This window comes from Thamnophis elegans, chromosome 2 (assembly GCF_009769535.1).
Source record: "Thamnophis elegans isolate rThaEle1 chromosome 2, rThaEle1.pri, whole genome shotgun sequence".
NCBI lineage: Eukaryota > Metazoa > Chordata > Lepidosauria > Squamata > Colubridae > Thamnophis > Thamnophis elegans.
In genome coordinates this window covers 37,213,823-37,228,722 of record NC_045542.1, presented here as the reverse complement: position 1 = coordinate 37,228,722, position 14,900 = coordinate 37,213,823, and the positions used below count along the sequence as shown (strand labels likewise).

Sequence of the window (14,900 nt, the reverse complement as noted above, 5' to 3'; positions counted from 1 at the left end):
TTGTCGGGTGTGAATCCCTGCTGGTGAAGTTGGACCTCAAGGGTCAAGTGGGTTTGCTGTTAACATACCTGCCTCCCAACAGCATTGCAGCAGCCCTCCCCTCGCTCCTCGAGTCGGTAGCCGAGCTGGCAATTGAGTTCCCCAGGCTTATGGTTTCAATTTGCCTTCGCTCGGTGAACACTCTGATGGAGCGCAGGAGTTCATGGCTTCCATGACAGCCATGGGCTTGACCCAGGTAATTCGGGGCCCAACCCACTCAGCGGGTCACACGCTCGACCTCGTATTTCTCTTGGAGCAGTGGACTTGTGATCTTGGTCTGAGGGGTAATGAGATCATACCCCTGTCGTGGTCAGACCACTGCCTACTGAGGCTTGACTTTCGGAGACCAAACCTCCACTGTAGGGAGGAGGAACCGACCAGGTGGTTCCGCCCCAGGCAACTTATGGACCCCTTGAGGTTCCAGACGGAGCTTGGGGTTATTCCTGATACTCTCGCCCACAGTCCGGTGGAGACTCTGGTTGCTGCCTGGAACTCGGCAGCGTCGAAGTCTCTTGACCAGATTGCGCCACTACGGCCGCTCCGAGGCAGTGGATCCAGGAGGCCTCCTTGGTTTACCGAGGAACTCCGGAAGAGGAAGCGCCGGAAGAAACGCCTAGAGCACCTATGGAGGTCCAACAAATCCGAATCGAGCCGAGCACTTCTAACATCGTGCATCAAGGACTACATCAGGGCAATTAGGACGGCGAAAAGAGCTTATATTGCCACCTTGATCGCCTCCGCTGAGTCGCGCCCAGCCGCCCTGTTTAGGATAACCCGTTCCCTCCTAAACAGGAGGGACACGGGGGATCCCCTCCAGGGTAGGGCTGAGGACTACGTCCAGTTTTGGGTGGACAAAGTTGCTTGGTTTCGGTCGGAGTTGGACTCCGATTCCGATTCTGCAGATCCAGCCGAGGCACAAGTGGATAATCTGGTAGACCACCCCTGGGTTGAGTTTCAGGATGTTGCCCCTGGGGACGTGGACAAGGCCATGAGAGCTGTGAGTGCCTCCACATGTGTACTGGACCCGTGCCCCTCCTGGCTGGTTGCTAACAGCAGGGAGGTGACAAGGGGCTGGATCCAGGTGGTTGTTACCGCCTCCCTTTGGGAGGGGGTCTTTCCCCCCGCACTTAAAGCGGCGGTGGTGAGACCCCTCCTGAAGAAACCATCCTTGGATCCAGCCGTTCTTAACAATTATCGTCCAGTCTCCAACCTCCCCTTTGTGGGGAAGGTTGTTGAGAAGGTGGTGGCCTTTCAGCTCCAGCGGTCCTTGGAGGAAGCTAGCTATCTTGACCCATTCCAGTCCGGCTTCAGGCCTGGCTACAGCACAGAAACCGCTTTAGTCGCATTGACCAATGACCTCTGGAGAGCCAGCGACGGAGGCTTTGCCTCCATCCTGGTTCTCCTTGACCTCTCAGCGGCTTTCGATACCATCGACCATGGTATCCTTCTGCGACGACTGCGGGAGGTGGGGGTGGGAGGCACTGTTTTGCAGTGGTTCTCCTCTTACCTCTCAGACAGGTCGCAGTCGGTGTTAGTTGGAGGGCAGAGATCGACCCCTAGGCCCCTAACATATGGGGTGCCGCAGGGTTCGGTCTTGTCCCCCCTACTTTTCAACATCTACATGAAACCGCTGGGCGAGATCATTCGGCGGCACGGGATAAAATACCATCAGTATGCGGACGATACTCAGTTGTATCTGTCCGCCCCGTGCCAACTCAATGAAGCGGTGGACGTGATGAACCAGGGACTTGAAGCTGTTAGGGACTGGATGAGGGCTAACGAACTCATGCTCAACCCAGATAAGACCAAGTGGCTGTTGTGTTTCCCTCCCACCAATTTGGCAAGTATTCCACCTCTCAGGCTGGGGGGTCAAACATTATACCCCTCAGACAGGGTCCGCAACTTGGGAGTCCTCCTGGACCCACAGCTAACTTTTGAACACCATTTGTCAGCTGTGATCAGGGGGGCATTTGCCCAGGTTCGCCTGGTGCACCAGTTGCGCCCCTACCTGAACCGGGAGGCTCTCACAACAGTCACTCGTGCCCTTGTGACCTCTAGGCTGGAGTACTGCAATGTGCTCTACATGGGGCTGCCCTTGAAGAGTATTCGGCGACTTCAGCTAGTCCAGAATGCGGCCGTGCGAGCGATTGTGGGTGCACCTCGCTTCACCCACATAACTCCTATCCTCCGCGAGCTGCACTGGCTACCTGTTGATCTCCGGGTGCGCTTCAAGGTGCTACTTGTCACCCATAAAGCCCTACATGGTAGTGGATCTGGGTACTTGAGAGACCGCCTACTGCCAATTACCTCCACGCGACCTATTAGATCTCATCGATTAGGCCTCCTCCGAGTTCCATCTGCCGGTCAATGCCGACTGGCAACTACGCGGAGGAGAGCCTTCTCGGTGGCAGCTCCGACCCTATGGAACGATCTCCCCGTGGAGATTCGTACCCTCACCACCCTCCAGACCTTCCGCACAGCCCTCAGAATCTGGCTATCCCGTCAGGCCTGGGGCTAAGACTATAACTCGCCCGAATGGTATGAATGTTGTGTTTTTTAATTATGTATTGTCTTATATGTTAAAAGTTTGTCTCCCCCTCCCCCTTGGGTTGTGAGCCGCCCTGAGTCACCCCAGGGAAAAGGGCGGCATATAAATAAACTTCAAACTCAAACTCAAACTCAATTTATAACAGGCAAGGTGCTCCAAAGGACATAAAGCACCTCTTTTGTGGGCATTGTAACTTTGAATTGTTGTAAAATGCCTAGTCATTTAATGAGGAGTGCCTATAATGTTTCCATGCCCCAAAGGTGCTTTGTCCAAAAGGCAACCGGGCTTTCTTGTTGAAACCAAAAAAGTCCAGTTGCCTTTTGGAAAAAGCACTTTTGGGAGAACCATGACTTGGTTGATTGAGAATCTCAACAGACATTCCTTAGAATGCAAAATTTGATTTGCCTCAGCTTTGCTTGGTTTAACTTTAAAGAATTACTAGTAAGAGGATTTTGCTTTCTCTTCCTGCCTCCTGAGAGGAGTCTGATAAAATTTCCTTTTTGCACCATCACCTCCTAGGGTGAGGTATAGGTTGCTATATTTTATGCAACAATTCTCTTTTGGGAAAAATTATACTAGAACAAAATTCACTACTTCATCATCCTAAATGAATTTGTGAAGGGCAGGTCTAGCTGCAAATCTTTTAAAGTCAGTATTTCATTTGTTGTGAGGAACAAAATTTGTTTAATTGATGTCATTTGATTAAAAATGCGATCTGGATTTGATTGGGGAGAAGCACCCCTTCATTTTATATTCCCCCTTCTCTCTTGCACATATCTGGCTGCAACTTCAGTTATTTTTGGAAACATAGTAAGACTGTATTGTTCTAATTACATCTGTTTTTCCTGTGGGATACACAGGAAAAGTGTTTCAAATAGATAAGCAGGACATCACACAACATTAAAAGCAGTTTACTTATTGAAATATAACTATGTTGACTTTAATTACGGAGATAGTTCATAATGGTATTTATATAAAAACACACATTCTGCCCATACAGGAGAATCAACAAAATAAAGAGGTGGGGAAATATCTTGGCCTATGAACTCCATTTAAAAGCTCCACTAGTTTCTGAGAGTCTAAAAAAATAGAGACTGCGAGTTCTAGTCCTTCCTTAAGCATGAAAGCTGGATGGGTTACTCTGGGCCAATCATCAGGAAACTGTGAGTTCTAGTCCCACCTTAGGCATGAAAGCTGAATGTGTGATTTTGGGCCAGTCACTGTCTCCAGGGATGTTCACTGCCTTGAGTTATTTGTAAAAATAATAAAGGGGTGGGGGGGGGGAGTGTGGGCTTCTGGACTAACAAAACTTCTGAACTAACAATTCCCAGAGAATCCCCAGTTCTCAAGCAGCATGGTCAATGCTAATGCCAACAGTGACATCTGGAAGCATTCTATTTCACTCATAATTGGAAAATGTGTTATTTGCTAATTTCCATTGTGCCTTTAGAAGAGAATTGTACCTTTCCGCCAAGAAGTCAGGTGATCAATTGTAGGTGTAGCTCTCCTTCAGAATCTACAACCACCACAATGTGGGCTCATTAGGTCTGAGAGATAGTGATTCATCTGAAGTGCCCACAATGAATTTCCATGGCTCACATTGGATTTGAACCAGGGTCTCCCAGTACTAATTCAATACTGCATTTACTGCATCAAACTCTCAACACTACAGTGACACTAGCATTATGGAGCTAAGTGAGAAGAGACTTGGTTTCTATAAGAACACCATGACCAGAGAAAATGTCATGCCGTTATAATATTATTATTATAAAATATTTTTATCTATCTCTCTATCCAATAGCTTTCTTTACATTCTTTTCTCAGTCACAAACATGGTGTCAGAATGCATTCCCCAAATGTTGCCATTGAATTTTAATTTTTAATGTAATGGAAGGAAGGATTGCAAAATGCATGGGGAATCATTGAGGAATATTTGTTTTAATTAAGCTGCCACTACATTAATTTTCATTCTTGTTTTGCCCATTTGACATCTATAGCTCAGATAATAGGACTCACAAAATTTCCTCTGTTGTGCACGTCACTCTATTTATGGAACTTTTCTTTCTCTCTACAGTGTGATTGTTGTGTAGGCGCTCTTTTGTTGTGCCTTGGATATTGTCCATTTGTATTTGAACATTTGTTATCATGGAAGGATGTCATTGATTGTGAATGTTAGTTTGTTCTATTAGGCATTATCCAAGTAAGATCTAGCTTTCATTCTCTCTTGACTTGCTGTTTGAAGACACTTATTATATTTCCTGTTCTATTCTATTTAGTTGATGGTTATGCTTTAAAGCTGCATACTACCTTGGACATATCCCTGTATTTGAAAAATCAGGGTACTCATTATTTTATAAACTTGATGGGTTCTTCATAATATAATGAAGAAAAGCACTGCTTAGGTGTTTCCCAGTTCTTTTTAAATATACACATCTAGAATGAGGATTATACTGTTTATGTCTTGCTATTTAATAGCCAGAAAACCTTCTGGGTGTTGATATGGTAATTGAGTGACTGTACCTAGAAGCCAAGAGGAGAAAAAGAAATCAGCAAAGCAATGACACCAATTGATAAGAATTTCAAGGGAAAAAATCAGAACGAAACCCATGGTTTCAACTATGATTCTTTTCCCTAGAATTGTAGGCTTGGAGATGGTCACAAGGATCTGCAATGTTCAATGTTCAGGAAACCCGATGAAGCCCTCCTTGAGAGGTGGCTATGCACTAACTTCTTAAAAGCCTCTAGGGGTGAAAAACCATTTATAAGTGGACTGTTCCACTGTTGTGCAGATCTTATCTAGAAAGTTTCTCCCAATATTTAAATAAAATTTAGTTTGTTGCACCGCATAACTTTTATTTTTGGTCCTAGTTACATTGGCCATGGAAAATAATTCAATGCCATGTATATGGCTACTATATCTCCTAAGTCACACTGCTCATCCCAAGGTTCTTCTGTCTGCCTAAGGCTTGTCCTCAACAATTTCTATCATCCATATTACTGTCCTCTGAAACCTCTCCAACCTGTCAATATCCTTTTGGAAATGTGCCCAGAATCACACACACTACTCTGGGCATGGTCTCAGCAGCATCAGATTGAAGGAAACAATTATATACCTGTTTCTGATAGCATAATTCATTATGTCTCCTATGCTGGAACATTTCTGCCATAACCAACACAACCTTGGTTATTGCCTATAATATTTTCACAAAATTAAATATTTACTCGGCTTATGTTTTGTTTCCTATTGATCTCTTTCTCCTCCATTTTGGTTATCTCACACAACCAATTATCTACGTGTAAAGCCATGCCTGCCACTTTAAAAACGCGCTTCATGAACTGGTAAAGTATATTTTGGTCCAGCGATATTAAGTTAGCAATATAGCAATAGCAGTAGACTTATATACCGCTTCATAGGCCTTTCAGGCCTCTCTAAGCGGTTTACAGAGAGTCAACATATTGCCCCCAACAATCTGGGTCCTCATTTTACCCACCTCGGAAGGATGGAAGGCTGAGTCAACCCTGAGCCGGTGAGATTTGAACCGCTGACCTGCTGATCTAGCAGTAGCCTGCAGTGCTGCATTTTAACCACTGCGCCACCTTAAGAAGTTAATTATCTTCTTAAAAAAATTACTATAACACTAGCTCGCCCCAAGTTGTTCTGATCAACAAACTTCTCATTTGTGCTATGCGCTGGAAAAATGACTCAGTTTTTAGGCTGCAGGTTTTGCGTCAAGACAGGAAGAGCTCAACTTAACATTCTGCCACCCACAACATTCTGTGGAAAAACAAATATTCTCAGCAGCACCAGGCATGAGGAAACCTTGTTGCATTTTGCACAGCTCTAGAAACTTGTTGTGCCCAATTTCCTGCTTCCAAATTCCAGACCTTCAAAGGATGCTCTTATATGAGTTGAGATCCTTCCTAGCAAATACCAGCCTTGTCTGGAATCTCATGAAAGTGCTAAACATCATTTTAAAATGAGCCGAGGTGGCACAGTGGTTAGAGTGCAGTACTGCAAGCTACTTCTGTTGATTGCTACCTGCAGTTCAGCAGTTCATTTCTCACAGGCTCAAGGTTGACTCAGCCTTCCATCCTTCCAAGGTTGGTAAAACGAGGACTCAGACTGTTGGGAGCAATATGCTGACTCTGTAAACCACTTAGAGAGGGTTATAAAGCACTGTAAAGCAGTAAATAACTCTAAGTGCTATTGCTAGTGCTAAAAATACTAGGATTGGATATTTTGTCCAGATCTGAAAGAGTAGATGGACATAGCATCATAGAATTAATATATAGTGCTTATATGCTGATCCAATCTTTAAATCTGGAATGAATTTGCCAAGCAGTTGGCTATTCTGCAGTACCTTTGTTAAAAGTGCAAGTCTAAATTATATTCCTTTCTTTCGAACTCCTACATTATTTCCTTATGAAATAAATATTTGGAAACATAATACAGGTAGGCTTCAACTTAGATCACAATGGAGTCCAAAATTTCTGATGCTAAGCAAGACAGCTGTTAAGGAAATTTTCCCCATTTTACAATCTTTCTTATCACATTTGTTAAGTAATCACTGCAGTTTGTTAAGTTAGTAACAGAGTTGTTAAGTGAATCTGACTTCCCCATTGACTTTGCTTCTCAGAATATCACAAAAAGTTATCCCATGACCCCAGGATACTGCAACCGTCATAAATACATGCCAGTTGCCAAGCATCCAAATTTCAATCATGTGACCATGAGGATGCTGCAATGGTCATAAGTGTGAAAAACAGTCATAAGAAGTCACTTTTTTCAGTGCCCTTGTAAATTCAAAAGGTGACTAAATGAACTGTTGTAAATCGAGGACTACCTGTACACACAATCAAGACAGACTGGCATAGAAGATATAAGCATCTCTAGAATCATGACAGAACTAATTTCTGAAGCAGTTCATGTTATGCTGTAATGGTCGTAAGTGTGAAAAGTGGCCATACAAGTCACTTTTTTCAGCGCTGCTATAATTTCAAATGGTCACTAAAGAAATAGTTGTAACCTGTAAGCAGGCAATGTTCACATTTTTCATGAACACTGAATGAGCACCTGAATGGAGGATCAGCATTAGATTCTAAGGCTCTAATGCAGTAGTAATGAAGATAACCAGCTAATGGGATACGGTAATAACAGGAAATGCAGCCCCATCACATCTGGGGAGTACTAGATTGAGGAAGGCTGATTTAAAGTGATTTAAAGCCACATTGGGAGATGAAATAATTTAGCTGTTTTAGTATTAACATAGGCTATGCAGCAGAGAAACAATTAGGTTAGACTCCATCATAAAATTACGCTGGCCACCAGACTGATATAGGGTGAGTAAAACATGGGATATCCGTTGATTCCCCCCCCCCCAATAAAATGAACGAACAACCTTTCGTTTGGAGCTCTGGAAACATACAAAATTTATAATTTCCTCCTTCCTGGCAAGACAATAGTTAGCACATTACAAAAGCCTTGGGTAATTTATTTCAGATACGTTGTGTCAAATAACTCTTTGATCTTAACTGGTTGAAGGGGATTATTGTTCTAGAGTTTATCTTCTTTACAACAATCACAACTGCTTTCCATATCTTACGTTTGCCTTGTTAGTGAAGACCATGCTGGCTGGGGGTTATGGAAGGTGAAGTCAAACTCATCAAATTGAAGAAGGCTGAACAAAAGGTTGAGCCATGTCCTCTGTCTGGTTTTTCTTGCCAAGTATATATCTGTGCAAGAAACCTCTATTTTTCTGAAAAAATAATTGGAGAAGAGCCTGGGATTGATATGAAATAGGGGATTTCTAACTTTAGAAGATGCTGCAGGGGAATGGAAATATTTGCTTGCTTATTTTTTAGGCTTATATGTATCCCACCTTTTCTCAAAAGCTTAAGGCTCTGTGGAAAGCCACAGAGAAGATCTGGGAGAAACTAGGTGATGATGGTTACTATATATTGTATGTTATAAGGGAAAGGAAGAAAGCCTTACAGGTAGTCCTTGACTTATGATCACAGACTATGGGAATGCTGCAACTGTCATAAGTATGAAAAACAGTCCTAAGCCACTTTTTTCAGGGCCGGTGTAACTTCAAACAGCCTTTAAATGAATGGTTATAAATCAAGGACGACCTGTAGAAAGAAACTCAGATGTATTCTGCATTGATTCTCTGGAGATAATGAAAAATGCAATCAGGTTTTCATGATGTTAATATAAACTAATTCAATAGAGCTACAGAATTCTTGGGAAAGATGTCCGCTTAGTCTACTCAAAGGGTTGACACATGCATAACATTTCATTTTTTTCTCTTTTCCCACAAGTATCATTTTCCTTGATTTATTGGGCTGACAAAAATGACTAATCAAAAGCCATTCCCTGAGTTTCCATGGCCTGTGAACTTATTTGGAGCATGAGTTTTGTGAGAGAGTTGCCTAGAGGTTATCAGGAATAGCCTTGAAGGACCAAAGAAAGGCCCATTATAAAGGCATTAGTCAGATAAGAGGGGTTTGAGCCTTTGTCAAGAAAATATCTTGAGACAACATCTCATCTCAGAGAGGGCTCTCTCTAGTTCCCACAAGGTAAGGGAAGGGACATTCAGATTGGCAAGACACTGTTGTCATAGCTGTTACAATACTGTTTTTCTAAGAATCTTGTGAACTACAGTTGAATGAGTGTAATGGAATGTAACCTGGATTCCCAGGAGAGAGGGGCTGCATTCCAGAGGGAAAGGAGGCAGGGATGCATGGAAAGTTTGGTTGGAAGGAAGAGAGTTAAAACAGGCCCTCCCCAAGGATTTCTACAGTATATTTGTTATAGTCACATAGCTGCTCTCTGGCAAGATCCTCTATCCATAGGTAAGGAACAATAAAGGAATCTACTCAGAAATAACTCCCTGTGTCTTTCTTGGCCTGATCAACAAATTCCAGCCATTCTATGTGATTATTCACAGAGAAGTAGGGAAATTTCCAGTGACTCAGTTTTGTGAAATAATGGAGATACCGTAAGCCTTGTGGGAAGGAACAGGACTGCCTGGCGTGGGTTAACATTTTTAGTTTTAGAGATAAAGACAGATTCTCTGGTTGGATGTTGCTTGCTTTTCTCAGAATGTTCTTTCCACATTATTCCACATTACTAAAGTGTATTTAGTAATCATAAGCATCACATCTAGTTCCTGCGTCGGATCTGTCATATGCTTCTTTTGACAAATTATATTAATTAGCATTTCTCAAGTATGGACATTAGTATTAATGCTATAGGGAGGTAGCTGGAATAACTGTTGCTTCAGGGTTGTCCATGAAACATTCACCAATTTAGGGACCATTTTCATTTTTTTGTTTTCTCTGCAGATAATACGGACTGAACATATTTTTGAATTACTCTAATAAATGTTGCTTTTACCAGCCTCCTGCATATTGATTTGAAAGTAAATGCTACTTTGTTCAATGGGTAAATTGCTCGGGTTTATGCAGGCATTCGGGAAAAGGAATATAAGTAGTCATCAAATCAGAATGCTGTGACCATTTTTTTCTTGATTTCTGAAATTGATGTAAAGAGTGGATTTATCAAAAATGTTCTAGCTCCCATTGGTATTCTTCCAATAAATGAATGCTGTGCTATTGTCAGAAACAATTGGACCCTACTGAAGATGTTACCTAGTTTGGATAATGAAATGTCTGCAAGAACAGCACCAAGGCACCTCAGTCTTTACTTTTCTTTATCTGAAAAAAATGAAAGGATTGGGATTATTTAAGCAAAGACTGTGGCAACCTCACCTTGAAATGTGAAATAAATGTAAATAATGAGCTATTTAAAGGAAAATCTTAGCGTGCTTGAGTGTACATTTGTCTACTAGAGTGATAATTGTAGGAGTGGCAATTTTTAATCTATATCTCATGATTTTCAGATGCTGAGAACAGACATTCTGTAAGTATATTTTTCATTTGACTGGTACATATTGGGAGAAGTTTTTAATATTTCACTTATCAAAACAGAAGCCAAGTTGTTTGGATTTAACTGTTACAGCCTGTTACATTTCATTAAGTGTATTCTGAATCTATCGGTTATTATATCAGAAATAAACAGAAAGAGATGTGATAAATTTAATGCTTGAAACAGTTTCAAGGATTACATTATGTTGAATTAGGAGCATGCAAGTTGAGTAATACCCAGCTTGTGTGTATATTGCATATTGTATTGTAAATTAGGGCAGTGTATGAAAAGCACAGTCCTAATCCACAATCCAATATACAATATACATACAAGCTGGGTATTAGTCCACTTGTATGTACATTGCCAACCATTGCCAACCTTGCTGATCCTGGCTATCCTAAGGATGTCTCTGCTGCTCTTGGCTGTCTAATGCCATATTACTGCTATTGCTTTGTCTGTGGTGCTGGAGACCACCGCGGGGGGGGGGGGGAGGACACTCTAAAAAAGTTTGATAAACCAGTTAAAAGAAGCATGCAATAAATAATAGTAAAAAAAATAAGGCCAACTAAATGCACATACAAAAAAAAGAGACTCTAGAAAGAGTGATGAATGGTTGCAGGAACTTGGTATGTCTAATCTCACAAAGAAAAGGACTAGGGATGACACAATAGCAGTCTTCCAATATTTAAGGGGCTGTCACAGAGAGGAGGGAGCCAACCAGGGGTGAAATGCTACCAGTTCGGACCAGTTCGCCCGAACCGGGAGTAAAAAATGCTACTGGCTCAGGCGAACTGGTATTTCCAATGATCAGCTGAGTGACGATCAGCTGTGATGTGTGATTTATATTAGCTAGAATTGTTGGATTTCCTGCTTTCTAGCTAATCTAAATCGTGCGGCACAGAGGATTCCCCCTCCCCCCCCCCGTTCTACTTACCTTTGCAGACTCGGAAGGCTTCAAAATATTCCTTTTTTAGCACATACGTGCAAAGTGCATACTCAGTAGCAGACTTCAGAGGATTTCACTGCTGGAGCCAACCTATTCTCCAAAACACCAGGAAGCAGAAGATGAACCAAGGATGGGAACGTATCAAGGCGAGATCCAATATAGAACTAAGGAGAAATTTCCTGAGAATGAGAACAATGAATCAATGGAATGGCTTGCCTCCAGAAGTTGTGGGTCACTGGAGGTCTTTAAGAAAAGATCGCACAGCTATTTACCCAGAATGGCATAGGATCTCCTGCTTGAGCAGTGGGTTGGACTAGAAGACCTCCAAGCTCCCTTCCAACTCTGGTATTCTGTATTCTATTCCTACAGTATGTTGCATGTTCACCGAGCAGTTGGTGATTGGACTTCCCAGTGTAGATGGCACTGAATGGGAAAAGAAAGGACATCATGGAATCTACAATCACTATCTGGAAGCTGCCTAGTATTATATTGTATTGGAGTAGCAACACTGCCTGGCGTCAGAGTGGATATGCCGTGTGGGGATCAGTACTATTAATGCTAATATATTTTCCAATTCAAGGACAGGGAGGAAAGCATAAAGATGTGACCCTGAGAAAGAACCCTGAGGGATCAGGAACTAGCTTCCACTGGAAAATAAGATGATTTTAATGTATCCTCTTGTCCTTGAGCTCTTCGTGTCCCTTTCTGAACTATTCTAGAGCGTCCTTAAACCCTCCAGAGCAATTTTTCAGTGGAACAAAGGAATTTGCAAACATGATCCCTCTCCTCCTTCAACATCCTGTAATCTCTGAACTCAAGCCAACATATATTTAAGTTGAACGTTGCGAACACAACATTCACAAATTCAGTCATGCAATCAACTGCTCTGGAGTCTCCTTTCCTGAAAGCTTTCAAGGATAATCTAAACTCCAGCCTGCCCTTTTATCTAAATCTTTCTGCTTCAGGATCTTTTCTTCAAAATTCAAGATTCAACTGATCAGCTGAACAACTTTATCTATCACACAGTAACCTTGTTGAGAATGGTCGTATGGCTCCTGTGGCCTGTTAAACTCTGTTGAGGTTATTTCTAACAAAGGAACAAGGCAGGTATTTGTGTGAGATGAGTGCTGTGCAGATCGCACAGTTACTGTAACTGGAGGGTTGCAGTTGTAAGCCATTTCACTATATTCCTGTATTAGATGGGAAGATTTTGTTTCTATGCATTGAATGCATATTAGAAATCTTGCTTTTTGGGGCTTGTTTATAATACCTTTGTGGGATGCGGTGGCTCAGTGGCTAAGACACTGAGCTTGTCAATCAGAAAGGTTGGCAGTTCCGCGGTTCGAATCCCTAGTGCTCCATAACGGAGTGAGCTCCCGTTACTTGTCCCAGCTTTTACATTCAAAAGCACATAAAAATGCAAGTAGAAAAATAGGAACCACCTTTGGTGGGAAGGTAACAGCATTCCATGCGCCTTCGGCTTTTAATCATGCCGGCCACATGACCATGGAGATATCTTCGGACAGCGCTGGCTCTTCAGCTTTGAAAAGGAGATGAGCACCGCCCCCTAGAGTCGGGAACGACTAGCACATATATGCGAGGGGAACCTTTACCTCAGCTTGTTTCACCTTCCAACTTGATGTAAACCTGTTACAAGAGTCTGCTGGCATAAGTAGAAAAAGGAGGCAGAGTACAGAATTCTGATGAGTCATTGTGCGTTTGAAAGAGCTTTGCCACCATAGTGTGCACAGAAACACAGAGGAAAAATATGTTTCTTTTCTCTCTTTTCTTTTTTTAAGATCAGGAAGAGATATATGAATTTAGACCCAGACCCAAGAAGGCAGAATAGGTTCTGATTGGTTAACAGTTATCTGTCAGCCAATCAGTTCTCTAGAGATATTTCGTACTGTCCTGACAGGGCAAGCCTCATTGGCTAGTGTTTTTCCTTGACTTGCAAATATGAAACATGCCTTCCCTCATGACAAGCAAGAAAGTGGTTTAAACATTGTAGGTTTTGTGTACACCTGATAAAGTGGATTATAATTAATAAGAATGTATACCAATATTGGTTTAATTCTTTAAGATGTTAGCAGCAACAAACTAACATCACTATCCATCTGATATTTATGAGTTCTAAGATGGATACAAAATACAATTGCTTCACTGCATCTTTACCAATTCCCAACAGTGTTTTTGTTTGTTTGAGAAAAATGCAAAATGAAATTAATTGTGTAGTTAGAAGTGATTACAAACAAATGTTGCAATTTATATGAGTTGAACCTGTTTAGAAGATGCTCTAAAAGGAACTGAAATCAGCATAGCTGATCAATATCCATCCGTATAGTTTAACAGCATCCCTGTTAAACTTCCATTATTTCTGTTATTTGAAATCAAACTAAACTAGGAGAATTTCAGAGTATAATGAAACTTGAAACAAATGTGAACTATCTAGATATTTGGAGTTATTTTAGGAGATGTAATCCTACTTTCCAGTGGACATAAAATAGAAGCTCATAGAACTACTGTTTGTCATTGTCCACTTCAGAATCCTGGATGAATCTCTCCCTGAGGTATGCTACTCATAATGTAAGCTATCCCAAGCTAGTTTTGAAAGTTTCACGGGCAAATTTTGAGTTACTCAGAAAGGAACTGGGTGTGGGTTTCCTTCCTGGAATCAGAACTGGCAATCTTTCTGCACTGTTTAATATTACCACCACTTTCTGAAAACATATTAAAAGGAAATATCTTAACAATAAGGGAGCTACTTCATAAAACACTAATTTAGTATTGTTTGGTTTGCCTCAGAAGTACAACTTGATTTCGTAGACTATGCTCCTTCAATCCTTTTACCTCCTTGTGTAGATACATTTGTTTGTTTTATTGAGATTTTAGTACAATATATAATAAGTGTTTTAAGTGACAAAATGAGAAAGATGTAAACTTACTTTACACTGTCCCTGCCAAATAAAATGTTAAAAATGAGATACTTAGGAAATACACAAACACCCAAAATTGAAATTCTAGAATAGTAATTGGATATATGTCTTAGAAATGCGTATTTGTATACTCTTAATGACGCAACTCAGTGCTGTTGGAATGTACAAGCTTCTTTCTCTGTTACAAAGTAACAATCCCTAAAAAGCCAAATGATGTTACTTCCAGGTAAATATCTGTTTATTTGGCTATGAATGTTTGCTGACAATGAGGATCCAGAAACTTTATGGATGGTGGCATGTGTGGGATTTTTCTACACGTGCTACCTACATGGAAATCTTGGGACATATCCACACAGCACAGCAAAGGGATTTGAAAGTAATTGTGTAGATGGATGTGATCTGTAGACATTATTACAGTATTTAGACTTTAAATCTTTGTGACACAGTTGACTCCTCAAATTTAGTGATCATGAAATAAAAGGAGAGTTTCTCTTTTGGATC

The 14,900-nt window shown here is 41.5% G+C and overlaps 1 protein-coding gene and 1 long non-coding RNA gene across 3 annotated transcripts in view; one reads left to right on the top strand and one right to left on the bottom strand.

The window, feature by feature from the left end:
• The window catches only part of LOC116503855, a 31,344-nt gene that overhangs the window by 7,640 nt on the left and 8,804 nt on the right, over nt 1-14,900 (bottom strand). The window contains exons 2-4 of the long non-coding RNA XR_004254748.1: nt 11,736-11,886; nt 11,452-11,642; nt 10,241-10,306 (exon numbers count right to left, since the gene is read on the bottom strand). This is a non-coding gene — a long non-coding RNA (uncharacterized LOC116503855). The remainder of the gene's footprint in view (nt 1-10,240; nt 10,307-11,451; nt 11,643-11,735; nt 11,887-14,900) is intronic.
• PECAM1 (platelet and endothelial cell adhesion molecule 1) overlaps nt 1-14,900 on the top strand; it is a 67,133-nt gene that overhangs the window by 47,798 nt on the left and 4,435 nt on the right. For both annotated transcript variants that reach the window (XM_032210529.1, XM_032210528.1), the window contains one exon: nt 10,492-10,511. In XM_032210529.1, the coding sequence (XP_032066420.1) occupies nt 10,492-10,511 (20 nt within the window). The remainder of the gene's footprint in view (nt 1-10,491; nt 10,512-14,900) is intronic.